This window comes from Polyodon spathula, chromosome 26 (genome assembly GCF_017654505.1).
Source record: "Polyodon spathula isolate WHYD16114869_AA chromosome 26, ASM1765450v1, whole genome shotgun sequence".
Lineage (NCBI taxonomy): Eukaryota > Metazoa > Chordata > Actinopteri > Acipenseriformes > Polyodontidae > Polyodon > Polyodon spathula.
In genome coordinates this window covers 4,368,781-4,394,039 of record NC_054559.1, presented here as the reverse complement: position 1 = coordinate 4,394,039, position 25,259 = coordinate 4,368,781, and the positions used below count along the sequence as shown (strand labels likewise).

Sequence of the window (25,259 nt, the reverse complement as noted above, 5' to 3'; positions counted from 1 at the left end):
TTTTATTTGGTTTTCATTTGCATTTCCTGACACAGCACATGCACAATCATCTACACACCGTTGAGTGGGAAAGTTGAATTCCAACTCCCTATCAGTTTGTGAACAATCGGGTGTTGAAATATTGTCTGGCATTATTTCAGACGTTCCCTTTGTTCAGTCACACTGTGTTGCATTATGCAGATGTTTGGGCGCATACAGATTATTATACAATGACCAAATACATTCGGAACAGCAAGGTGGGATAGGTTTATGTTTTATCTTTCATGTAGTGCTGAGATACCCTTTTAACCATTGGAGGTGAAACCTGACACACATACAGCAGGATGAAGTCCTGGTCTAAGAGATACTGTAAACAGAGACAATGGTCATAGATATCCATGGAGCCCTATTCACAAAGGGAATTCATGAAGAGACCCAAAACTGCCCAGCACAGCGGTATGCATATCACACTAGATTGTATTACTAAGAACAATCTTTAGTTCACGCCAGCTTACTGAATAGGACCCACTGTTATTAGACTGTAAACTTTTTTTAAACAGAGTTTAAACAATATAAGCTATTTAGTCTAATCATTTGCAGCCTGTAGATATTAACTACCATCATATCCATGACCACTATGAACGCTATTAATGTATTGTACAAGAAGTAGAATGACTACTAATTTAAAAATAGTGGAATGGGTCTAGCATTTGCCACATTAAAGAAAAATATGAATAAATCTTGTGTTTGATCTCTGCTGCCTAAATTGTGAACTTACTGTTTCGTAACACTCTGTTGTTGTTGTGCATTATATTTTAAAGCTGATGGGACTTTTTTTTAAGCTGTTTGTTCTACAATGTCATGTACATACATGTTAACGGACTACAACTGCACTCCTGTCTGTCTGAAACCACACACTTTCACAGGGCTTTCGATTAGTCCACTACCGGTTTCTGTCACCTTTTAATTATTTGTTTTTTTGTTCCATATTTATGAGCGCTTCTCGTCTCTGTCCAGATAGCAAACATAACTAACAAAGACTGTTTGTTACAATGTGCTTCAGTTCTCCCTACTAATATGCACATTTTTTCTCCATGTAGGCAAAACCCATTTATGGAGGCTGGTTGCTGTTGGCCCCTGAAGGGACAGACTTTGACAATCCGATGCACAGATCCAGGGTAAGGGATGCTCTGGTAGCCATTATACAACTGTATTAATTGATTAATGTCAGATCCTTTTTTAGTATATTGCCCCCATTCCTTGTGTTTTGTCTTTTACACTGTGGAATATGCATGCCCGAAATGGAAAGTCTCAGCAGTTCCATCCAGTGTTGTAGTTCACTCCTATGGTCTAGCTGAGTCAACGTAAAGAACTACAAAAGAACCAAAACAATCTACACACATTTAAAAGGGGGACCACTTGTATCCACCTCAACAAATGCATGATTTCAACCACTTTACCAAAATATTCATAAGATTACTTTGAGTGACTGGCAGTTTAGGAGTGCAATTCCTGTGGCAAATGGTGGTTAAATTATTAACTGGCAGGGTTTAAGAGTGTGACTTTTGACCTGAATGTCACTGAAAAAAGCAATGCCTTTCCAGTCCAAATGTTACTTAATACAACAAAAACTGGGATTATCTTTCCAGATTAACATGGACGGTGGTGGGTGTAGGGAACAGTATGAAACCATCTCCCTAAAGCTTTAAAGGAGTGACAGCCAATGCTTTAAAAATCAGTGCTTTTACTTCGTTAGCCTGAGCAACATTATCATTGGTCTCTTATGTTCTTGTTATGAAGATATTTTATATATCTTTACTGTAATTCGAGATTTTGGGAGGGAGGTAAGAAAGTGGATTTGATGCAGGACACTGAATACTGGGCTTCCCCATTGGGCTATTCTTAGACATATGGCACAGGGGTCCTTCCCTTCCTGGGGGCCGTTTCCCAAAAGCCACTTGAACCGAAACAACATCGTAAGACCATCGTATGATCAGTGTTTCCCGAACACCATCGGAACTCCAGTAGGTCTTGAACTCCTTTTGTTAGTTCAGAGTGGTCTGGGGTAATTGTGAAATATTCGTGGAGGCTTATAATTCATCGCGAGACCATCGGAACCAATAACAGAACAATTCAGCAATTGAAACATGGCTACTATACAACGAATAATTAAGTAATTGAAATTGTCGCAGATGGTTGGTATGCAAATATAGCATCAATTGGTCACATGGGATGTGAAAGTTGCTTTGGATGAAAGCGTGTGCTAAATTAATTTAGCATGCTGACATTGGTTTTCAACTTTGCATTGTGGGTCTAACTTTGTGCAGTCGACTTGTTTTAAGTATAAATTAAATTATGTTGTTTGTAATTAAGTATAGAAATAAACCAAAAAGGTCCTTTGCAAGTGTTTTACTTTACTGTTCAGAGTTTGTGAAATGTATTTTGATGACTGTACATATATGTAGTTTATTGTTTATCGGGGATGTTGAGTGCTGGGGTTGCTTCCACGGATGTGGGACAGGGATTTGACTGGCATCCTGCAAAATAAAGATAAAAGGTGTAAAGGGGCAGAACATAAGAGTACATTTGATGTATTTATTTTTCTGACTTTGACCCTTAGGTGCAATCCCATCCACAACCACCTTGTCCTTCTGCCAAGGGGTCTGGCATGATGAATGGAATTGAAATACTGGGTTGCAAATACTGTGCCTCAGCAACTGCATGCTGCTTTTCCCATAATTTCTGTTGTGTCTTTTTCTAATGCAAGAAGTTCTTTATGTTGCTGCTGTTGCTGTCGCAATAGTATTTTTTCCAAATGTCTGTTAATTTGTCCCAGTATGTCAGTGTTCTCGCATTCTTTTTGTGATTAATTCTTGACTGCATCCACAAGTGTTCTTGCTTTTATGCTCACGTTCACCATGTACCGATGGCTCTGACAGACGTATCTCAGGTGATGATATTGTCTCACATTCTGCTACATGAAACCTGTCTACAGGCACTTCTTGTGCTTCTTCCCTGAGATACGTCAACATCAGCAAGGAATTCTTGGCCAGGCACATCTATGCCACCAGGGATCTCATGTGGAGCTGTGGGTCCCGTTACATTGACAGCCTTTTCTTCTTTGGCGGATAATGTAATAAAGCATTGACTGCCACCCGTTTTTTGTTGTTGCTTTTTAATATCTGCAGCCTTCCTTTTCGCTAAGCTAGCAAAATCCTGCCATTTCTTGTGGACATCTTTTCCTTCTCTTGGAGTGCAGGTATTTGAGGCATTTGTTTTCTGAGCTATGTCTGCCCATTTATTGATTTTAGCTTGTTACATTAGTTTTCAGCTTGCTAAATAAAATAGATTTATTAGCTTCTACCTCATTCACAAGTTTCTGCCTAATTTCTATTTCAGTTTATTAAATACATTCATTTTTTTGGATTCTTTTGCCATCATCACAAACACATTGCCCTTTGTGTGCACTTTTTTTTTCTCTGCAAACAAGCCTACACATCTTTGCACCACATGTGTTTTAAATGGACTTAATTGATAATTTCAAGGATCCACAATGCACTTTATGATTATTAGCTAAGTTGGCGTTTTACGTGGGGCTTTGGGAAACACACTTCAAGATCAACCGTAAACATCTGAAGAGGATGGTGAGATTAATCTTGAAACCCCATGTTTCATTGCTATTGGGAAACGGTCCCCTAGACTGTGATGCAGATGCTTCATCTAACCAACTGTCATACCCATTTCAAACCCTCGTATTTTTCTAGCCTTTCTACAGACTAATTTCAGCAGACAGCTCTAGATCTTTGTAACAGGATGGCGTGTGTGGTGCAATCAGACCTGGAAGAAACACTCAGTACTGCCAGGTGAAATGTGAATTGCGCTGTTGCGCAGTTTAATCAATAAACAAAAAATAAAAGATTGAACAAACAAAAAACACTTTGTAAAATAAAGCGGCACAGTAGCCAAAACGAACAGACAGACAGACAGACAAACGGTGGACAACAAACAAGTATTGTGCTGGTTGTAAGCCAGCACGTAGCAATTGTTAATCTTAGTTTTTACCTTCTCTCCACACCTGTTTTCCACTCACGAACGCACAACCACGAGTGAGTGAAAACATGCAGCTTTTATGCAGCTGTACCAAGACTCGATTGCTAATCAATCATTTAATTGGCGTCACGGTACAACTGCACGTGAATTTACTGCAATTCCCCTTGCTCACATACATTTTAACTGCACATGAAGTGCTGTGCAATCCCTGTGCCTAAATACAAATATACATTGTAAATCACTCTTGTTCATAACCCATATTATCCTGTGTACCAACTACAATGCACCAACATTAACACACTTCACGCAACATACAACACAAATAAATAGCCCAGGGGTGGGGTACTTTGCCACAGTCTTATATACACACAACATTTAGACAGTAACTACAGGAATCATCGAGTGTACACTAGTGAGTATAAATCATAAGAAAGTCAGGCATTTACCACTTCTGTCTTCCAGGGTTGGGGTCAATACATGTTTTTCAATTAATTCCATTCCCAATTCATTTTTAAAATTCAATTTCCTATTCAATTTTAATCAATACTAGCATTGATTGACACTGAAATTAGCAGTATTCTGATAAAATTAAATTCTCACAGTGGCAACTTTGATACTTAAATCAAAGTCACTGCTAGTCAATTAAATTAGCTTCAAATGAAAGCAGTTGAACAATTACAACCATTATTATGTCTCTAAAATATTGGAAATGGAATTGGAATTGGCCCCAACCTTGCTGTCACCATACTTCCACTAAATCATTTTGCTGAAATAGCCCACAATCCCCTGAGGGGTTGAGTGTGCTGTCTCCATGAGTGAAGTAACCACAAAACTCTGAATGCTCAGGTAGGATTCTGTTTATATAAAGAAAGTATGTTTAAACATCTCTGGCCGATGTTGGAGGATTCTTTTCCTTGGACCAAGCTCTGCGTCTGTTTAGCAGGGTGAGTTAGAACAGTGTGATTCGCAGTCATTCAGTTGCTGAATTTGAGTGACTGCAAGAAGAGTAATTCACAACACCCCAGTGATGATTTATATATCTGAGTAGTTTCTAATAAAGTGGCCATGGTACTGTTAATTTTGTGATTGCAGGCTATCTCAGTAACTGTAGCTTACATGTGAGAGCTAGTTCAAGGTTAAACTACTGCTGCTTTGCCTGCTGAAAGTTCCACTGGCAACATTTGTGTTTGTCAGCCACAGCAGGACCTTCAGACTGGCTGTCCTTGAAGTGAACTGTCATGTGCTAAAGAGCGTAGAGTGAGGTGTTTTTTTTTTTTTTTAAAAACAAAATAACAGCAATGGGATCCATCCTGTGTGATGCTTCCTGTATGTGCTATTTTGTGATACAATAAAAGCTCTATCTAGCTACTTATAGTGAATAGTTCAATAATGATAAAGAAAAGCTCCCTCTATTCTGATGCCCCTTCCTCTGCAGAGTTTGCTGTCTTCCCTTGTCAGAAGCAGGTCAATCGGTCGTAATCATCTGCTACCCTCAGCAATATTTTGTGGGCCTTTGTGGGGCTTAGGCTATACACAATATAAAACAGGATTAATAATTAACAGAAGTAATAATGAATCAGTAGTGGGTAGCTGTGTTCAACCTGTGTTTATAAAATTTTGATTAGTCATACAGTACCTACCTCCAGTTCAGCAGTTAAAGGCACAGTTACTTTGTCTTTTTATGTTAAGATTGTCATACTTTTTCCTCAGATTTTCCTTACTACTTTAGATTCAAACTACTACTACTCATTCAAAGTGGTTCTGAGTTCTGTTGCTCTCATACTGTGTTATTTTTTTATCTGAATATGCCTTTACTTAGCTTTGAGCTGCTCTGGAGTATTGTAAGTGCTGAAACCAACAGCCTTCCACGTTCCATTCAAATCGTGTGACAGTGTGACCTTTCAACTCACTAGACTAGGCGGGGCGAGCAGAGTTGAAAAGTCACTGTGTCTCATGATTTGAATGGAATGAGGAGGGATCTTCAGTCACAGGACTTATTTTCTATACATCATTCTTTTAAACCTAGGAAAAACACTGAAACTAAAAGCAAAACACACTGTGTTTTACAAGCAAATACATTTTTAAGAAAGAGAAAGGTCCTACATACTTTACAGCTTACGCATCTAATTCAGGCTTCTGCTAAATGTAAGGTTATTATCATAACCCTGGTTCCCTGAAATAGAAATGCAACCATTATCATATGTATATTTACCTCCTAAAGACCCCAAAACCTGAATAAGATGTATCAAAGCTGCTCTCTGAGTCAGTGACGCAGTCATGGCCCACCTCTGAGGGCACAAATAAACTTCACTCATAGATCTCATCGTCATTTTTCCTTCAAGCCTGCTGCAATAATGGATGCAGCGTCCTTGAAGGTTAATGCTTACTTTTCTATTTCAGGGAACCAGGGTCATGATAATAATCTAATGTTCCCTTTCAAGTACGAAATGTAATTTCAAAATTACCGTATGGGTGAGTGTACCAAAGCCATCGCAAGGGCAATATTGCAGAACGACTGGAATACTACAAGGCTAAGCCGAGGCTGCCTTGTGCATTACCATGCAGAACCCTAGTAACAAGTAGCTAGGGCTAGAAAATTGAGGGAGAAACTCACCTATATGCCTGTGTTGTAAGGGACTACTGGGAACCCACCCTTTAAATCTAGTTCCAAAACCAGGGTTTAGAACCTACAAGGGGGCAAGCTGGGCAAAAAAAAGTTTGGACTTTCTGTCCTATCAATGTAGTATGCCAGGGCCTGCACTGGGCTGAGCGTATGGAGCTGCTACTCTCTGGCAGACTGGAAAGGAGGTGGATGGAAAGCATCCAATTCCACACACTGGTTAACATGGAATGCCAAGATTGTCTTCGTCCAAAAAGGCAGGATTGGTATGGTGTGTGGCCTTTGTCCTGGCCTCTGTAAAAATTAAGCAGGCTTTCATTACAGAGAATGTCTGCATCTCACTTTTAATCACTTTGCGGAGGTGGTGGCAAGCAATAAAGCTGCTTTTAAGTGATAAAAAATTCAGCTCTGCTGAAGGCATGGGCTCCAATTTCCTTTATAGGCGACTGAAGCCGCTGAGCCCCTTCCAGAAAGTGAGCGCCAGTCAGTTTTGACATGGCAGGCCAAAATGGCTGCCAGATAGGCCTTTAAGGTGGAGGTGGATTTCCCTTCATCGAAAAGATCCTGCAGAATGGGACATGTCGTGGAGTTGAACCCATGAGGCAGACACGTCTGGAAAACAACCTATCTGTACCCATACTGGGAACACGTGGACAGTGCTGTGGCATTCTGCAGGGTGTCAATGGCACTATTCGAACGACCCAGATGGCTCAAATGCAGCCGTTCAGAGCCAGACCCAAGAGCTGCAGGCTCAATGGGTTGCGATGCCATAAGTTTCCCTGTGCCTGGCTGAGCAGAGAATCAGCGGGGACAGTGGATTGATTCCTGGGAGGCAAAGAGATGCCTGCTCTGTTTTCCCAAATCTCTCTAAAATGAGGCTCGCCACCTTGGCGAGTGGTTAACATGTGGAAAACAGAAAGTACTGATTAGAGGATAAACCTCAGAATGGAGTGTGGTAACCAGTGGTGTACCACAGGGATCAGTATTAGGTCCTCTGCTATTCCTAATCTACATTAATGATTTAGATTCTGGTATAGTAAGCAAACTTGTTAAATTTGCAGACGACACAAAAGTAGGAGGAGTGGCAAACACTGTTGTAGCAGCAAAGGTCATTCAAAATGATCTAGACAAGATTCAGAACTGGGCAGACACATGGCAAATTACATTTAATAGAGAAAAGTGTAAGGTACTGCACGCAGGAAATAAAAATGTACATTATAAATATCATATGGGAGATACTAAAATTGGAGAAGGAATCTATGAAAAAGACCTAGGAGTTTTTGTTGACTCAGAATTGTCTTCATCTAGACAATGTGGGGAAGCTATAAAAAAGGCTAACAGGATGCTCGGATACATTGTGAAAAGTGTCGAATTTAAATCAAGGGAAGTAATGTTAAAACTGTACAATGCACTAGTAAGACCTCATCTTGAATATTGTGTGCAGTTCTGGTCACCTCACTATAAAAAAGATATTGCAGCTCTAGAAAGAGTGCAAAGAAGAGCGACCAGAATTATTGCGGGCTTAAAAGGCATGTCATATGCAGACAGGCTAAAAGAATTGAATCTGTTCAGTCTTGAACAAGAAGACTACGTGGTGACCTAATTCAAGCATTCAAAATTCTAAAAGGTATTGACAGTGTCGACCCAAGGGACTTTTTCAGCCTGAAAAAAGAAACAAGGACCAGGGGTCACAAATGGAGATTAGACAAAGGGGCATTCAGAACAGAAAATAGGAAACACTTTTTTACACAGAGAATTGTGAGGGTCTGGAATCAACTCCCCAGTAATGTTGTTGAAGCTGACACCCTGGGATCCTTCAAGAAGCTGCTTGATGAGATTCTGGGATCAATAAGCTACTAACAACCAAACGAGCAAGATGGGCCAAATGGCCTCCTCTCGTTTGTAAACTTTCTTATGTTCTTATGTTCTTGGGGTGAAGCGTCCACTCTGAACTGCTGGGGACTCTCCTTGAGAGAAGGTCCACCCCCAGTTTGTCACCCCTGGCAGATGTACAGCCCGCAGTGAGAAGAGGTTCTCGTGTGCCCAGAGCAAAAGCTTGCAGGCGACACGATGGAGACTGGTTGATGTAAGCTACTGCTGTTGCGTTTTCTGTACGGACAAGCACGTCTCCCTCGAACCTCCTGCAAAAAATTCTGCAAGGCCAAGTAAACTGATTGATGCGGACACCCTGCCAAGGGGGGTTCTACAGAGCTTGCACCCCCCTGCCATTCTACACAGTGCCCCAGCCCAGGCTATACACATCCGTGGTGATGACCTCTCTTCTGGTGACATGGCCCAGCAGTACTCCAAGGCGAAGATGAGCCGGCTGTTTCCACCAGGAGAGTGCATTTAGACACTGATGAGACACTGCCGATAGGCGGTCATAGTTCAACGCAGGCTGAAAATCCTTGCAGTTGAAGCAGGCCTGCAGAGGTCGCATGCACAGTAGACCAAATGGAAGGGTCTGGGAAGCCATCAAACTGAGGAAGACGTGAGGATAGCCTTCTGCCCGGGCTACTTTCCCGGGTGCGTCGTCTGCTGTTCCTTGGCACAGAGCCCTGTGGTGAGAATGCAGTCACTGCTCTAACGAAGGTTACGGAGAAGAGCGCTGAACAGGAGTATTGGATGTAAAGCACTCCGTAGAGCTGTGGGATAGCCACTTCTCAAGCGTGCGCTTGGAGAAAGGTGCACAAAACTCGCAGAAGCTGTGATTAACTAGTGTCGACTTGACAACATGTTGAGTTAACTTAGATGAGGTTAGATGGACTGAATTACCTTCTCTTGTTTTTTCTTATGTTCTGTAATATCTTAGGCATATTTTACAAAGGTTGTTTTGACTGTAGGCTAGCACAGTAACCATTGCTTCTGAAGATGGAAATAAAAGCGATGCATATGGATCTGCTTTTTGCTCTTTTGAAGAAGCAGACCGGTTATTGAATTTGTTTTTTGTTTTAAATTATGTCGAAAGTCAGAATTGGTACATTTTTTTTTTTTTGTATGAGCTGCTTGGATTTTTTAAAAATCTCCTTGAGGCTGAAAAATGTCTTGAAGCAACTAAACAAACAGTCTGCCAACACAGGGAAGAAAATTCAGCGCCATCTCTTTCTTTGAGTGCTGAACATTCAACAGAAATCCATCAAGCTTGGCATGATAGAAAACCCATTCGCAGTACAAATGTGCCTTAATATAGTTGATTGATTATATGAGAATTAAGAAAATGTGCAAACCTTCATTTAAATTGGTCTTTTAACAAAACAATCCATCATTAAATGATCCTTTCATCTTCTACATAACTCTAGCAACCCTCTAGCACCATCGCATCTATAGTGGTACATATCGTAACACAAGCTACATATCGAGATTTGCATTGTGACATTAACGAATCATTACACCCCTAACCTAAGACATTAGTTTATATTTAAATCATAAAAACAAGAATTAGATTGTCACCTTTGTTTCAAGGAATCAGATTTTTCAAATTAGGATATGATACAAAAATAACATGACCAAACTGTGACTTGTACCTGGTGCATCATATTTGCAGCTAACTGTACACAAGAAAGACATGTTATCGGACAAGTCCTGCGAGTTCCACAGCTGAGCAACAGCAAGGACAACTGTGATTTGTTACCTTCTGTGATCTGAGGTACACACATCATCACTATGATTTTTACCCTGTCTTAAAGGTGGGTGTGCAGTGAAAAAAAAAAGTCATTGTGGTGTGTATTTTTATCCACATCCTGAAAGTTTCATTCATATTTAAGTTTATATAGAAGTTGAATAAAATGCAAGTTTTTGGTGTGACAGCTTTAAAAATATCTTCGCAACCTCTACCCGGAAGAGGGCGCGAGTGTGTCGTCACACCAGGACAGCAAACCATGTCAGTAAACGCAGTAAGATGGCAGATGCTGGAAGCGATCTCACTGGTTTGGGAGGTTCACGTGGGAGTTATGATGTGGAAGATGATTCGCCTCCACATTCCCTGACATCAGATTCCAATGAGAAGAACTTATACACGGTTTTTGTTTGTTTATTAATTTGACTTTGTTAATTGTTTACGATTTCTGCACTTGCTTTGCTCTCGTTTCTTTCAGCTTGCATGTTTCAAACAGGGAAGCGTGTGTTTGGGTATGAAGCAGTACGCTGTGACCGTGAGTGTGTTCTTTACCTTATATGTAGTGTGATGATGATGAAGTAGCACCGCTGATTTGAAAAAAAAAAAAAAAAATGTTTTCATATTTTTCTAATTCTGAGTTTGTTTCTTGGCAGTATTTCAAGCCTCAATAATCAGCAGAATATTATTTCAGCTTTTGACATACGTTATTATTCAGATGGTTAATTTATTTCAAAGAATACCGCTTGATTGATGCATACGAGAACCAGCATGAAACCCATACAAATTGGTAACGCTCGAACATGACATGAATTCTACTTTTATCACAGTATTTATTAATATGTACAGGAAGGATTGGGGCTATATACATACAGGGGTTAAATACATCCTTTCATCAAACAGTAAGAGATAATGTACTGAAAGGATCGTGATCTTGCCCTCTGCACATCTGTTTTCCTAGCAACTGCTCTCAGTGTACATGTGGCTGGTGTTGGGCTTAGCCCTGGTCCTCTTCACAAACTTCACCCATTTTCGACAACGTTCAGGTTCTTTTGGAAACTGGTGGAGAGATCCAAAAATCCTATTGTGTGGGAGCAAGAGTACACTACACACTTGTTCACCATGATCACTTCCCAGGGTGCATTTCACATGTGTCTGACACAGCTTTGGTGAGCAATAATGCATGAAAGTAGCTGCCTGGTCAGCTAGCTTGTCCTGGTGTGACATCACGTACACATTAACCGCTGGCTTCCGGGTAGCTAGACTTCAACTTCAAAGTAGTTTTTTTTATGCAATTGGCATTAAAACCAACACATTAAAACTACACAGATACTTTTATTGACATTCCAACAGTACCATACAAGTGAATTCTGAAGAAAAAAAAAATCACTTTAAAATATAAAATATGATGTGACAGACATTCGCTGTATTACTGTCTGTTTCAAATAAATAATGTAAACATATAAAAGAATAACAGATACTGTGAAAATGAAAAGACAAATGTATAATTTACTTAGGAGACGAAACTGCGCTTTGTCGTTGACGTTCTTTGTAAAAACAAAACGGGCGATGTCTGGAGTGTGCCAGAAAGCATGAGAGTGACCCAGCTGCGATGTGGGAAAAGGTTTTGTGGTCATTTGAGACCAAGATAGAGCTTTTTGGCCAAAACTCAAAGCGTTATGTGTGGCGCAAACCTAACACTGCCCATGCCTCAAGACACACCATCCTTACAGTGAAGTATGGTGGTGGCAGCATCATGCTGTGGGGATACTTCTCATCAGCAGGGACTGGGCACCTTGTTACAATTGAAGGAAGAATGGATGGAGCAAAATACAGGAACATTCTGCAAGAGAATCTGCTTCGGTCCACTAAAAAACTGAAGCTTGGGAGGAAATTCACCTTTTTCAGTAGGACAATGATCCCAAGCACAAGACCAAAGCAACATTGGAGTGGCTCAAGAACAAACAGGTGAATGTCCTACAGTGGCCCAGTCAAAGTCCTGATCTCAATCCTATTGAGAATCTGTGGCACTGTTTGAAAATTGACGTCCACAAGCATCGTCCAACCAACCTGAACAACCTGGAACAAATCTGCTAAGAAGAATGGGCCAAAATCACTCCGACACTGTGTGCAAAGCTGGTACATACTTACCCCAAAAGACTTACAGCTGTTATTGCAGAGAAAGGTGGTTCTACCAAATATTAATGTGTGGGGGTTAAATACTTATGCAAGCAAGCTATTTCAGTTTTTTATTTTTCTTAAAAATATTTCCCAACATAAAACCAATGTCACCTTACAGAAATTGATTCTGAGTTTCAGTGTTTAAAAATAAAATATCAAACAGAACAAAATTTCAATGTACCATTTGTAATTCAGTAATAAGAGAGAACTGGTCAGGGGTCTGAATACTTTTGCAAGCCACTGTACATTCAAACAGCTGAGTGATCTGTCTTTACAGGGCAGGGGGCACAATCACTTTGAGCAAACTGACAAAATTGCACCATTCAAAAAATACAAAACTTACTCTGTGGAACAAACATGCTTCAGAAGGTAGGATGGACATGTGTCTAGAAACAAAATAAAACTGGGAAGATTCTGCTGTCCAGGAAGCACTGAAGAGCCATTCAAGAATGAAAGAGACATTTGGAGTCATCTTGGAAAATGTGAGTCTACTATGGAGAATGAACCTCTGGTCAAGTCTACAGAGGAAATCTATAGCAGTGCGTCTTTCCCAGGTTTGGTGCAGCACTGCTGGTGAATATCCTGCTCCTGCTTGCTATGCTATTAGAGTTATTTTGCCTTTCAGCACTACATACTTGTGCGAAACAGGATTCTCTGCCTTAATTCAGCTGAAAACTGTAAGGGGCATGAAATTCATATTGTACTGGCTCCAATTCCACCAAACTCTCTGATAAACTTAGAGAAGCAAGCTCAGGTTTCTCATTGAGTGGAACCTAGGATTTATACAACAGAACCTAGGCACCGTATGTTAATATTTTCTGCATTTAGTATGTATTCTGTTAATGTGCATTAGTTGATGGGAAGTATTTAGCAAGCCAGATATTTTTTGCACTAAAGGTATTTATTAGGTCGTGACTGGCCGTTAATGTTTACAAATGGGTCCTGAGCCAAAAAAGGTTGAGAACCATTGGTATATGTGATTCAGAGAAGATGTTAATGATTCATGAGATACAGGTAACACACACATGTAACCTGTGCACACACATACAGAGGGCCCTCAGTATTTGAAAAGGTTAATATATTAGTATAATAGCCAGATTAAATTTTTGAATGCAGTTCACTTATGATTATCAGCTTATATAAGTACACATATCATATAATGAAATATTAAGTGTTTATAGACAAGTTTATACAGTTTAAAAGCATAGATAATCATGAAAAACCTGTTTTCAAGCAGGTGTACTCAAACTTTTGACTGGTACTGTTTGTGTGTATGTGTGTGTGTATATATATGTGTGTATATATACATTTATTATCCTTTATTTAACTAGGTATTCTCATTGAGATTAAAACCTCTTTTACGAGTCAGACCTAGCCAGGTAGTTCACATTTAAAACAATATAGCACATTTAAAACAAAATACACAAAAGTATTCAACTATTTAAAACAATTACAACTCTCTGTCACGAAATAATGCAGTTTACTCTTGAACTGCAATAAAGATGTCTTGGTCTGCAGCTTTAGTTTGGACTGGAACTCATTCCAGGACCATGGGGCGTAATGAGCAAATTATCCTTTACCAGCCTGAGTACGCACATTTGGGATTTTAAAATGCAAAAAAAGAATGAGATCTGAAGCTAAGGTTACAATGGTAAGGTGTAAGGTATTCATTTAAATAAGTATATTCATATAATTTACATTGAATAGCCTTATATATCAGAATATACCAGTGCTTCAACCTGCGTAAAGCCAAAGAAGTCCAGCCTACCAAATCGTATAATAATTATTATTGTATATATTATTATTGTATTATATTAAATCTTGTATTTGTAATGTACCTCAATGCTGCATGATATAGCGAGTCCAGTTTACCTAAAGTTGATGGTGATGCAAACCTATATACTGCATCACCATAGTCAATTTGCGGCAAAAACATACAAGCAATACGCCTCTTTTTTGTTTCCATAACATATATAACATGTTCATATCATAGTGACGTTTATAGCATATTCCCATGCCCAACAGACAAGTGTGGAAACATGCACTCACCTCTGTCCAGCACACTGCCTTCCTTCTGTTCCTTTTAATATGGTCATATTAGAATAGGGTAATGCATCGGTAATTAGAAACGTGATGCAAATGTATTCTAGGTGGACATTCAGTATGCACATAGCACAATCAAATTTGAATTCGGCGAAAGCCCTAATTCGTCTGAATATACCAATATCTGCACAATAATTGTGATGCGCTAGTTCCAATAACTGCGCACCATTGTCTCAAATAGTGTCAGGGTAACAGTCCACTCTGGAGTTGGGTACAATAATACAAACGTACAATAGTACAGAACCCCAACCCCTCATCTGCACACATCGGATGGGCGGATCAGTTATGTGTTTCATCACTGTATTGATATGATGGACAGAGGTACTGTGTTTATATATACAGTTATATGTGTTCTTCACTGCTCTGCAGGCATATCTGCATCCAACGTGTACTATCAAAGTATGGATTATGATTTCCATTACATGAGAGTAGATGTTGAACTTCATGCTGATTTGAACTCTCCTCTCGCCAAGATAAGCACCAACTAAGACGTAGCTTTGCAGTAAACTAATGTGATCCATCTGCATCTCCATCCATTTGTGTTGTTTTCCATCTGATGATGTAGATATCCTTCTGTCTGGTGTTGATTGCTGAAGTGTAATGCTGGCTCCAGGGATCAGCTCATTTTGCCTCCCCAGTGCATCAGCACACACAACTGCTGTGATGCTGGCTCCGGGGATCAACCCAGTGCTATCTCTCCAGCGCACATAAAATGAAGATTGGAAGAAGGATGAAGAGGGGGATGTCCTGTCTGTTATCTTTGCTGTGTGTTGCCACACATCTGTAAATTAATTGTATAAATACGTCATACACCCATCTTGTGGCCCATTGCTTTATTTGGCTATTCCATAGGTTGCTGTGCATTACGGGTGAGGGGTGGGCAGCTGCAGTTCGGCAAGCCAAACACCAACAGGGGACTCTTGCTGTGAAAGGCATGCTAACGTTTTCCTAAAGTCAGACCGGTGATACGATCAACCAATCAAATATCTGTATTTTCTCTGCAGCAGTCCAATCATAAGTTAGCTGAGGCGGGACAAACAGTTTTGTTAACTGTAATTTCTGGCTGTTTTTATGTGGCTGTCCAGTCTGCTGAATGTCGATGTTGCTAATTGTACAGAGACTGTTCATTTATTAAGAACTCATAGTAGGCTACAGTTAACATTTTAAGAGTGTATTTAGAATTAATTATTATTCTTATTAAAAAAATGGCATAACGAAAAAAATCTGTTCCGGGAACATTCAACCTTACAAACTGGGCTTAATCATGATGTTCAAATGGGTGAGTAGAATGAATAACAATGCATTTCTGTGTATTTTGTATATAAAATGCTTGATTGATGTTTACTTTGCAGGTGAATGAACTCGTTACATTTACAAGTCAGAGAGTGTGCTAGTACATTAGACTTTGTCACGGCACGACTTATGTAAAAAAATCTTCAGAAAAAAGATAGTATCCAAAGCGTTTTTTTTTTTAAATGTACTTAAAAAACATACAGCTATGTCAGATCAGCTGGCCTTTAAAGAAACCTATATAGTATTTCCTTGTGTTACATTACTGCCCGTATTCAATAAAACAGTGGCGTTATCAGTACATTAATTTGAAAACTCAGCACCTGCTATGGAGCCACTTGTGTATTTGAATGGTCCGTATGTATGTATGCACGATATATTGTGTGGTCTCGTCTGCTGTCATGTAGGTACATACTGTGGCAACACCAATGATAGCAGCTTGTCAGGGTAATGCCATTACTAATGGTGACTGTCCATCATTCTGCATTCTCGCTTGGCTGTTGTGTGCAGTTGCTATATTGATAGTGAATGCGCAGATGGTTTTGCGAGGCACAAACAGACTGCTATATTCCAGTGTCTCGCAACTGCTTTGTGCTGTTTTGGAATATCTCATTTTGTGCCAAAGCACTATTTTTTTGCGAGGCACAAATTTAGTGTGGGGATTGCGCGAAGATTGGGCCCTAGGAGGATGTGATAAAATTTTGGTAAAGATTGGCAAAATCAAGGCAGTATCGTGTTCACCATGTACAGTGTGACAAACACGGACAGACAGACACAGGTTTAACACCTGGTGCTAGCCCTTTAATCTCTAGACTTGACAGCAACATACATAAAGGAATGGGCTCGCAGTCTGCCAGTCGCATTCCTTAATGATTTACAAGTTCACTGTAGTTTCTGTTCCCCACAAATGTGAAAAAAATTCAGTGGTGATTCATAGACGAGTTGTCAGTGAGTTATTGTTACCTTTGACTTGGTTTCAGACAATGCTGGGTTACTTCAGGACATTGCTAATTGTCAGCTGACCAATGTTTTTGAAGCCAATACAGTGGTTGTCATGGATAGCACTAACAGAAAGAGAGTTCACTTTCTCAGTGTTTCTTAATTCTTGATATTCAGAGTTGGAACATTTCAAACTCAAAATATGTTTATAATACAAACCACAATTTATTTGTTATATGTATATCCCTGACTCCCATGGTTTTGGAATGACATCTCCTCGGTTTTTAGTTGCTGAACAATTGGTAAGTCATGAAAATAAGTGAAGCATGCTGGGAAAATTAATATAAAAATTGAGATTAAAAATAAATAAATAACGTGCAGAGGCACAATTGCGTATGCTTCCCAGAGACTCCAATGACATTTCCCACGCTCATGGGTGCTCACCACAAATAACTTTGTCTTTTTTTTGTTTTAAGCTGCATACAGAGGGTTGGCCAAAGAACTCCAGTCATCTTTAGTACATATTTTATAGTAAACAGATCATGAATTCTGAGATAACAATTTGGAGAAAATGGGCCTGATTTTAAAATAATTTAATAATGACTTATGTAAAATTAAACACATGTTTTGTAAGCTTGAAGCAGTTCTAACAATAAGCTGGCCATGTGCCAGTACAGTTTCATTAATATCAAACTTTATTTCATCTGTTAAAGCTGTGTTTATTTCCCTCAGCTTCACATGGACACTGTCATGTACACCAAACCTGCCCCATACCCTCATTTTAACTCGCTCTGGATCTGGGGACAATCTGATTTTATCCAACAGGACACCCAATATATACAGTTCATGTGCGAAGACTCTAATTAAGCCAGCCGTGGCTTATTTATTTTAATTAAAAACCCTTTATGGACAGGGGTTCACTTCAAGTAATGCTAACAAAATACTCATTCTGCATTATCAATATTTAGACACAGTAAGTGGTTCATTTAGGCCTCTTGTACAATATTAGGGAACATTAGGGATTGAATCTGCCACTTATCTGGAGTGACCCAAGAGAACACAATAACTAATCTAGATGGATTCCTTATTACTGTAAATGCACTTAATAGATCCAGCTGGGTCTTATCTTGGTGTGGTAGAGATTGATCAAAACCCTTAAGACACATAATAATGTAGCCTAATGTCTGAATTGTTTTATTTCCCAACAGAAATGGCAAAGAAGGTTCTTCATCCTCTACGAACATGGGCTACTGCGCTACGCTCTGGATGAGATGGTAGGTGTCAGGGTTTTATTTTTTCAGATGCATTTATATTCAGTATTTTTTTCAGATTTTTTAAAATATTATCCATCAATAAATTCAGTAATATATTCATATTTGATGTGTATTCATCTTTCAGATATTTAACTCAGTTTTACAATTACTGAAGCAGACATTATAATTGTAATTTAGTAGTTTGTACTGCACATAGGTTTGTCTTTTTATTTTTAAAAATGCACTATTGATTAGAAAGCGATAGTCCAAAAATGGTTGTTATACTGAATTTACTAAATTGGCCCCTCCCTAGCCTGCCACTAGTCACAAAATAGGATTGGTTTGGATCACAGTCACAAACTAAGGCGTGCAGGTCACATTACAGTATTTCACACTTCAAACAAACCTCTGATACTATATAGTACTTGTTTTCAAAACCAGTGCTTCTTTCATAAATTACTTTTGATTAATTGAAATTGTCAGAATGCTCTGGCAGCAACAAGGTCACCGATATGGCTGATTCAGTCAAACACTTCCACCAGCCCTGCGGTATGATATAACCCTGCTGGGGTTTACAGTAGCTGTTTTAAACAGTAGTGTTGCAGGGCCTGTCATGGGTTTGAGGGCTGTGTGATAGTCAGGTAATCCAATGGAGTTCAGCACAAACACACAACTGAGTGGTTCAGTTGGCAATGAGCTGTCTATCGAGTGTGTCACTTCCTGTGGCACAACAATAACACGACGCAAAAATAACTAAACAGCGTTCAGTTATGTCTGCACATTATGTAAAGTCAGGTAGTGTGGCACAGAGATTACAAAGTGAACATACTGTGCATTGTGCTGGCCTCCAGTATCTCCTAACAGAAATTTGAAAAGTTTTCTTGTTCTATAAAGGAATAGTAAATGATACTTCTAGTGTATTTTGCTGCCATCAAGAAATAACTACAGCACAGAGTAAGTGCAATATTTTGTTTTAATATTGGAGAGAATTAAAAAAATAAATAAATAACAGTACTAGTATTTAAAATATTTTGCTCGTAAGCATTTCATGTTTTACAGTGTGTGTTGTGTGGCTCTCGGCCATATGAAAATGTTGGTATGCGTCTCGCATGAAAATGTTGTCATGCGTCTCGCATGAAAATGTTGTCATGCGTCTCGTATGAAATGTTGTCATGCGTCTCTGTGACGAAGTGCCCGCCCCTGTGTGTATTTTCTGTTATATGTTGCGTGTGGTGTGTTAAATGTTGGTGTATAGTCATTGGTACACAGGATATAAAAGGGTCTGTGTAACACGAGTGTTTAAAATGTGTATTTGTATTTAGGCACAAAGATTGCACAGCACTTCACGTGCAAGTAAAACGTAATAAAATGTGAGCACGGGGAATTGCACTTTATTAATTCACGTGCAGTTGTACCGTGACTCCAATTGAATGATTGATTAGCAATTGAGTCACGGTACAGCTGCATAAAAGCTGCATGTTTTCACCCAGTCGGGGTTGTGTGTTCGGTGAGTGGAGAACGGGATTGGAGACGGAGGAAAAGAGAATAAAACTAATAATAATGTAAAGTAAAAGAAGCTCACTGTGTTTTGTTTAGTCTGTTTTGTTTGTTTCTTTATTTTGGCGAATGTGCCGTGTCCTTTTTGTATTGTTACAACTGTTTATTTTCTGTCTGTTTGTTTATTTATTAAATGCTGAGCGAAAGCATTTGCTCAGCTCCACCAAACTCCACCTCTCTCTTTGTTTATTTTCCTGTTTCTGGTCGGACGTCCCCCACTCCGGCCGTCTCTATGACAGTCTCGTTTGAAATGTTGTCATGCGTCTCGTATGAAAATGTTGTCATGCGTCTTGTGTGAAAATGTGGTTATGCGTCTCGAATGAAAACGTTGGTATGCGTCTTGCAGGGTCAGGAAGTTTGGCCATCCCTGATATGGCTTTATATGTGCCCAGCAGTGGCTGAAAACAATGAAACTTGTCTTATTGTGCAGGCAATTTGACAAGGTCTGGAAGTCCTTTCAGCTTGTTTAAAATCCGGATTTTGAAAATGAAATGAAGAAATCGGTGTTGGCCCAACAGTAGTGTTTTGAGGCCCAATTTAGAAATATCTGTAGAGTATATTTTTTTCATTGTTCGCCGTAGATCATCTTTGTCAATGTTTGATGCGGATAAACTGATACATGCCTTCATTTTATTGGAAATTGACTACTGTATGCCTTGTTTGCGGGTGTTTCCACTAATGTTCTTAAAAGGATGCAATACGTTCAAAATTCTGCTGCTTGAGTTTTCACAACAAAAATAAAGCATAACCACATAACACCAGTTCTAGCATCCCTCCACTGGTTACCAGTTAAATATATAATTGACTTTAAGATCTTGCTGCTGACCTTCAAGGCCTTTACTAGTCTGGGTCTATCTTACATCAAGTAATGCTGTTACATTCCCCAACGGAGCTTGCGGTCAGCTAAAAAAGCTCCTTTCCGTGCCAAGAACAAAATTACAAACTATGGGAGATTGTGCCTTTTGCTCTGTGGCCCCTCATATCTGGAACTCCCTTCCAAGGTCTATCAGGGACTCTGAGTCTGTGTCTGTGTTTTAAGTTGTGCTTCAAGACCCGTTTTTATGTATTGGCTTACTGCGCTGTATAGTTTTTATTGTATTTTTTATGTACTGTATTATGTGTTTTATTTTTTTTAAATAAATGCTTTGGGATTTCTTTTGATGAAAGGTGCTATACAAAATTATTATTATTATTATTATTATTATTATTAGTAGTAGTAGTAGATGCAACAGATATTGCAAAAATACGGGATGTATGATGCAAATTTAATTTGCGTCTTTGAATAAGTGTATTCTATATATTGCCATGGGTAGTTCCATGTCTAAAGTTAATATAGCTACAGTAACAAAATAATTCCTTAGCTCTTACTTGTTTTTGCACTTCCATTAGCTAAGTAGGTCTCAAATGTGCAGATTTGAAAGAAAAGTTTGTTCTTGCAAACCTGTATTTTGTTTATAAAACAGACACCTGGTAATACACCATGCTGCTAGTTTACTTGCCTTTTCTGGAAGTCTGTTAATGCTTTATTTCCTTGGTCATTTCACCCCAGCAGTGTCTTCTGGGTCAAAGCATGTTACTGACTGAAAGCGAAGAGAAGAAACTGATTGGTTATTCACAGGAAGAAGCTGTTGAAGGGTTGGGGACAATTTCATCTTCCTGATGAAATGACTCAAAGTGCCAGACAGCCTAAAAGCATGGCTTGAAAACAGTGATTTCTTTACCCTAGTGTAGTTCACAACCCTGAGGTAAAATATATCTTCACCATGGTGTAGTTCACAACCCTGGGGTAAAATATTTCTTCACCCTGGTGTGGTTCACAACGCTGGGATAAAATATATCTTGACCCTGGTGTAGTTCACAACCCTGGGGTAAAATATTTCTTCACCGTGGTGTAGTTGGTGTAGTTTAGAACCCTGGTTCTAAAGGTTTTCTTTGATCAATTCATGGTCAGTGACCTGTGTCTTAATCAGATAAGAAGAAACTGTACAAAGCTGCAGTATTTAACAAAGAAGACTGCCGTTGAAAGACTCCCCACTGTGTCGCTCAGCATTAGCACTGAACTCTTGAAAATGGTTAGAGACAATTAAATAACCTTTATTGCCATTTATTAGGTAATGTCCAGGTTTGTCAGTGTTTATAATGGTATAGTTTGTGTTTTTTAAGACACGTCTTGTTTATGCCACAAATGTTTACCTACATGAGATATCAGTAAGCATGCTCTAGAAAACTAATTTGCAGGTACTGTACGTTAATCTTTACAAGGCAGTGTGGAGCTCGTCCCTTCATACAGTATCCTCTTCAAAATCAAAACTGACTTGAATTTAGTCCTGTGCTCATTATTACAAATAGTAGTCTATCCATGAGAGCCCTCCTTCAGACATACAGTAGCATGCTAATAGCACATGACACCTTCAGCGAGCAAGTGGAAATGTGCAGGGCTGTGAGGTTAGACCCAATTCCCTGAGCACAAGAAAGAACATGGAAAAACAAACATAGCGGGGGAAATTAAACATTTAGCAAAGTTTCAACTCCAGGGTACCACTATTAAAGTTGCTGCTCCCTGTCTCCATGGTAATTATTACTTCTCTGCATCACAGCCAGGCTTCTTGACAGGCACCGTTTCAATTACAAAATCATTTTGTTAGCTGCTATAACCATTAAAAATCAAATACATGTTTAACACAGGGTAATGTCAGCCTCTTTCATATACCAAAGATGGTAATACATGTTAGGTAAGATTTTCTGTAATTATTTTGCTAGATGGATATATGTTCTTTAAGGCTAGAGTGTAGGCTATAGATATGGGCAGGAATCTGTGCTTTCCTGTCCTGATCTCATTCAGTCCTGCCCTGTCCTGTCGTGACCCGCACTCTTGAGGTCAGCTGTATATGTTGTTGAATGGAGATGGTGTTATGCTTCTGTCACCGGCCCGGGAACAGTTTTGTTTGTTATCACAACGTCACATTAGAACTGAAGCAGCAGAGTTGCATGTGAAGATTTGTTCTTCAACATCAGAGCGCTGGAAAACACGAGATTAGTAGCTGATTGACCCACCTGGAAAGTTAAAAAGAGCCTCCCAGGGCGTTGGGCTGTGTTATAAAGAGCCTCCCAGGGCATAGCCCTGTGTTATAAAGAGCCTCCCAGGGCGTAGCCCTGTGTTATAAAGAGCCTCCCAGGGCATAGCCCTGTGTTATAAAGAGCCTCCCAGGGCGTAGCCCTGTGTTATAAAGAGCCTCCCAGGGCGTAGGGCTGTGTTATAAAGAGCCTCCTAGGGCGTAGGGCTGTGTTATAAAGAGCCTCCCAGGACGTCGGGCTGTGTTATAAAGAGCATGCAATTCATATACATTATGTAGACCTGCTGTCATGTTAATTTCAGTTAAGAAGACAATACAAACTAGATAGTATATCCACTGAGATTCAGGGCTTTTACAAATGTGTGCTCTCAGTCTTTGTCTTAATAATAAAAAAAAGCCATTGTATGCAAAAACAATAAACCAAAAGTATATTGTTAGACTGAACTGCATTTCCAATAACAACAACAATAAATTACATCAGACTTAGAGAGGGGTATAGCAAAATATAGTTTATAGTGGAGGCGTCCCAGGGCGTCGGGCTGTGTTATAAAGAGCCTCCCAGGGCATCCATATGTTACACTTTTTACATTTTATCATAGAGGCCTATCTGATAAACCACATGTTAAATTATGATGAACCTTGGTGTTAACAATATTTAGAACAAGCTATTCAAAGTGTCTGAGCTTTTAAAAAAATTAATTAGTTTTCGAGTATTGACACATGCAGTTCCAGAATCAGCCACAGTGTTGACCCCTCTAGCTTTTTCCCCTTGACCCGATCAGGCTGAAAATGTAAATGTTGTTTGTTTTTTTCATCGAGTGGCCCAGAGCTCCAGGTTTGGTGTGAATCTGAGATGGCAGGGTGTCACTGAAAACCAGTATGTTTTGGATGATTATGTCGTGGAATGACCCGGCTTTCACTAAATGTATTTAGAGCCTAGAGTATGAAAAATGATTAACTTGTGATCTTGGGGAATGCAACACGCAGTTAGCTTCAGGATAAATTCAGTGTTCACTGTAGAGTGCTGGCTGCCTACCGATTTGTGTTCCTCATTCCAGAGAGACATACAGACACATGAGTCTACAAAGTTTCCAATCCAGGGCTGTGCTCTGCTTGTAGGTGAGGCCAAAATACATGATAGCCCCTCATTAGAAAGAGCAAATCACTTCCATTTACCATCATATTAAAATTATCTGTAAGATAGGCATACAGTAAATATCTCAATGTTTAGGGCAGAACTATGTTAACATGGCATTTTGTAGCTCTTTTTTTCATTTTTGTTTTTCATTTTTTGATGCACGTTTTGTGGACTAACAAGAACAAAACAAACCGGGCCTGGACAATAATTCCTGTAGTGTGCAATATCCAATGACATGCAGCTTGCATTGCAGCACAGGCCTGTTAATTAGTCAAACCGGTTGCCTTTCTGCCATTATGCTTAGCAAGCTGACCTAATGGATTGTTTATGCTGGGTTCGTGGAATGGAGCCAGTGCTGACGCATCAAACTACCCTGCAGCCTACGCCTGACTGAAATCCATCCGGGAAACACAGGTCATTTTATTGGTTGCTTGATTTACTTTGTGTATGAATGATTTAAAAAAGAAAAGCCTTTGCTTAAACCCAAGGATAAAGTGTTTTCAGTCAGCTTTGAATTGAAATGCATTGAAAAATAAACAATTATTTGTACTTGTATTGTTTTTACAATCTTGTGAGCTTGGCTTATCAGGGGAGATAAGTCCAGGCTTTTATTTCCTTTTTTCACAACTGTTGGATGAGATGCAGTTAAGGAGTTCTGTTTTGTTTACATTGAAATTCATATTGCATGCTTCAGTTGTTATGAAAAAAGAAATAGCAAGCACTAAAATCAGTGGATTATCAGTTTGCTTTGTTGTAGGGGTAGCACTAGTAGTCGAATCTGAAGGTGACAGACCTCAGAAACCGGTATTCGACTAATCTCACTGATTGTGAAGCAATTGCAAAGCATGTGCTTTCAGATAGGTGGAAGTGAAGCTTAAGCTTCAGTCTATTAACTTATAAGTTACATTTTAGAACATTTAATAGCAATTTTAAATATAGTGCACAAACAGAAAAGTGTTTAGAAACATTTTTTCTAAGTTTTTTTTTGTGACTAGCCACCTATTGGACTGTTTTTACCTCACCTGTTCGACTCTATCAAACTAGCAGTCATTCTACCCCAAGTTTGTTACATGAACGGTTTATGATGAACTCCCGTGGTGCTGAATCTATGTTTAATCTGTGCAGCTGGTTATTATTGTTATAAAGTATGTGCTGCTAGCCAGTATCACATTAGAAAGAGAAGAATGTGGAAACAAAAGAATGTAATACAAGTTTTGTTCCCTGGATGGTTAAAGTGTCACAAGCACCCTGCAGTGTTACAGAATTGCGTTACCTTACCTTTGCTGTGCCTTGCATTGTCTGTTTCAGAGTGTTATATGTTTAAACATATTGCTGACTTGTAATTTTAATCACACGTGAATCAACTTGGCAATGCATTTCTCAACATTTACTTGGGAGTGTTCGCCAGGAGAAAAGGTTGCAGTGTATCCAGATCACACTCCCTCCTGCAATAAGGCTGGTT

The 25,259-nt window shown here is 39.3% G+C and overlaps 1 protein-coding gene across 6 annotated transcripts in view; it reads left to right on the top strand.

The window, feature by feature from the left end:
- Window positions 1-25,259, top strand: part of si:ch73-103b11.2 (myosin phosphatase Rho-interacting protein) — a 253,084-nt gene that overhangs the window by 12,420 nt on the left and 215,405 nt on the right. For all 6 annotated transcript variants that reach the window (XM_041229193.1, XM_041229192.1, XM_041229189.1 and 3 more), the window contains exons 2-3: window positions 1,080-1,157; window positions 17,984-18,049. In XM_041229193.1, the coding sequence (XP_041085127.1) occupies window positions 1,080-1,157; window positions 17,984-18,049 (144 nt within the window). The remainder of the gene's footprint in view (window positions 1-1,079; window positions 1,158-17,983; window positions 18,050-25,259) is intronic.